This window comes from Nicotiana tomentosiformis, chromosome 11 (assembly GCF_000390325.3).
Source record: "Nicotiana tomentosiformis chromosome 11, ASM39032v3, whole genome shotgun sequence".
NCBI lineage: Eukaryota > Viridiplantae > Streptophyta > Magnoliopsida > Solanales > Solanaceae > Nicotiana > Nicotiana tomentosiformis.
Window position 1 is genome coordinate 84,635,436 of NC_090822.1, and position 3,224 is coordinate 84,638,659.

Genomic DNA, 3,224 nt, shown 5'->3' on the forward strand with positions numbered 1-3,224 from the left:
GTCTGAGAGGTAAGATAGCCGAACTGGCTAGCCAATGTAGTAGTAGTTCCTAAGAAGATCAATAAATTTTGCATGTGCGTAGACTATAAAGATCTTAATAAGGTGTGCCCGAAAGACTCATTCCCACTGCCAAATATCGATCAAATGATTGATGCCACGGACAGCATGAGTTGATGAGTTTCCTTGATGCTTATTCCGGGTCCAACCAAATTAAGATGAATCCGAAAGATCAGGAAAAAACTTTGTTTATAACAAATTTTGGTACATATTGTTACAATGTAATGCCCTTCGGGTTGAAAACGCTGGAGCCACTTATCAACGGCTCGTAAATAAGATGTTTGAAAAGAAAATAGGAAAGACCATGGAAGTTTATATAGACGATATGCTCGTTAAGTCTTTGAATGCAGGTGACCACCTTAAATATTTACAAGAAACATTTGACATCCTGAGGAAGTATAACATGAAACTTAACCCCGAGAAGTGCGTGTTCAGGGTCAGTTCTGGTAAGTTCCTGGGATTTATGGTCTCACAAAGGGGAATTGAAGTAAAGCCCGACAAAATCAATGCCATAGAGGATATCCCGGATCAATTGTCGAACGTAAAGGAAGTCCAAAGGCTCACAGGAAGATTAGTATCTTTGAGCAAGTTCATGTCCTGGTCATCGAAAAAATGTCATTGCTTCTTCACACTGCTCAAAAAGAAGAAGAATTTCGAATGGACACCGGAATGCCAACAGGCTCTGAGGGATCTGGAGAAATACTTATTGAGCCCTCCATTGCTCTCAAAACCAAAAGAAGGTGAAACACTGTTAGTCTACCTCGTGGTTTCAGAAGTTACGGTAAGTGCGATTCTAGTCCGGGAGGACAAAGGTACGCAATTTCCCATTTATTACGTTAGCAAAATTTTAACAGGAACAGAAATTCGCTACCTATATTTGGAAAAACTGGCCTTAGCTCTTGTTGTCGCCGCTCGAAAGCTGAGGCCCTACTTCGAATGCCACCCGATAGCTATGGTAACTACTTTTGCTTTGCGGAACATCCTCCACAAACCCTAGCTCTCGGGTAGATTGGCCAAATAGGCCGTCAAAATGAGTGAATTTGACATAGAATATAAACCAAGGACTGCAATTAAGTCACAAGTCTTGGCTGACTTCGTGGCCGATTTTAGTCCGGGACTACTACCTCTGGCAACCAAGGAGGTAGTAATAGTGTCGGAATCAACATCGGGGGTTTGGACCTTATTTACGGATGGAGCTTCGAACGTAAAAGGGTCCGGGCTCAGAATAGTCTTAATCACGCCTTCGAGGGAAACCTTAAGGCAGGCCATCGGAACAATCCTTTTAACTAACAATGAAGCAGAGCATGGAGCTTTGATTGCAGGGCTCGAATTGGCCTGGGGACTTGTTTCGGAGGTTATCGAAATCAAATGTGACTCACAGTTGGTGGTAAATCAGATCTACGAGATCTTTGATACCAAAGAAGAACATATGCAACAATACGTGGTAAAGGTCCAGGCTATTTTGGTACGATTCCGAGAGTGGTCAATTACTCATATCCCGAGGGAGGATAACGCAGAAGCAAATGTATTAGCAAACTTAAGATAGTCAACGAAAATAAAGGGATCAGAGTCTGGAACGGTGGTACATTTGATGAGCTCAGTCTTGGATACGGATGGTTACTATGAGGTGAATTCGGCTAATCTGGTCTGGGACTGGAGAAATGAAATAATCAACTACCTCGAGCATGGGAAGTTGCCCGAAGATCCCAAAGCGTCATGGGCGTTATACGCCAAAGCTGCACGTTATAGCTTCAGGAAAGGCCAATTGTGTAGAAAATCTTTCCAAGGCCCGCTGGCCCGGTATTTAGGAGCATCAGAAGCTGACTATGTCATGAGAGAAAACCATGAAGGGATATGCGGCAATCACTCAGGCGCAGAGTCTTTGGTGCTGAAATTGGTACGAGCAGGATATTATTGGCCTTGCATGGAACAAGACGCCAAAGATTTCATACGAAAAAGTGCCAACGCTATGCATAACTGGTACATCAACCGGCAGAACCCTTACATTCGATTTTTTCCCCATGGTCGTTCATGAAATGGGGGATGGACATCATCGGACCGCTGCCACCGGCTCCCGGAAATGTAAGGCTTCTTTTAATTTTGACTGATTATTTTTCTAAATGGGTGGAAGCAAGTTCTTATCAGAAGATCAGAATACCAAAAGAGATAACATGCGACAATGGACCACAGTTCATCGGTGCAAAAATTACAAAGTTCCTCGAAGACTTGAAAATAAAGAGGATCACATCTTCTCCTTATCATCCGAGCACAAATGGTCAAGCGGAGTCAACGAACAAAATGATTATACAAAACCTCAAGAAAAGGTTGGAAGCAGCGAAAGGAAAATGGCCCGAAGAATTGCCCGAAGTTCTATGGTCCCACCAAAAGACGGCCAAATCGAGCACAGGAGAAACTCCCTTTTCCCTTATTTACGGTGCTGAAGCCCTAATCCCAATAGAAGTGGGCGAACCCACTTTGATATATTCTCAGACAAATAATGAATCTAACGAAGAAGCAATGCTAATCAACTTAGAACTGCTCGAGGAACATCGAGACTTAGCGCATGTAAGGATGGCAGCTGAAAAGCAGAGAATGGAGCGATATAATAATCGAAGAGCCAACTTCCGTTATTTCAAAGTAGGAGACTTGGTTCTAAGGAAAGTAACCCAAAGTACCTGGGAGCTCAACGCGGGGAAGCTAGGTCCAACGTGTGAAGGTACCTACCGGATTTCAGCTATTAGTTAGAAAAGTTCATACGAGTTGGAGAACCAGAATGGAGACAAGTTACCCAGCAACTGGAACGTGGCACACCTCAAAATATATTATTGCCGATGAACATTATTCAAGCGGAAAGTATGTGATGTACGCTTTTTCCCTTCGTCCAGTTTTTGACCTAATTGGGTTTTTCTAGCAAGGTTTTTAATGAGGTAGTGACAGAAAGCATACTACGAAGACAACAACAATATGACCTTTGATAGCAAGGCAAACACACAAGCTTCCACTCGGGGACGATTAGATAATCTTTGGTTCGATAACAAATTCACAAGGGGAAGTTAAGTTTGCTATCGAACAGAGGTTACCCGATCGTTCACGAGCACAAACCGCTAGAGGACTGTTAGGTATTCTTTCGCTCGATAGCATGGATTCCTAAGGGGAAGTAAGGTATG

At 43.1% G+C, this 3,224-nt stretch overlaps 1 protein-coding gene across 1 annotated transcript; it reads left to right on the forward strand.

Annotated features, from left to right (window-relative positions):
* Positions 1 to 361: 361 nt before the first annotated feature.
* Positions 362 to 2,802, forward strand: LOC138901776 (uncharacterized). Its single transcript, XM_070189565.1, has 2 exons — positions 362 to 838; positions 2,203 to 2,802. The coding sequence occupies exons 1-2, from the start codon at positions 362 to 364 to the stop codon at positions 2,800 to 2,802; spliced, it is 1,077 nt and encodes a 358-aa protein (XP_070045666.1).
* Positions 2,803 to 3,224: the final 422 nt, after the last annotated feature.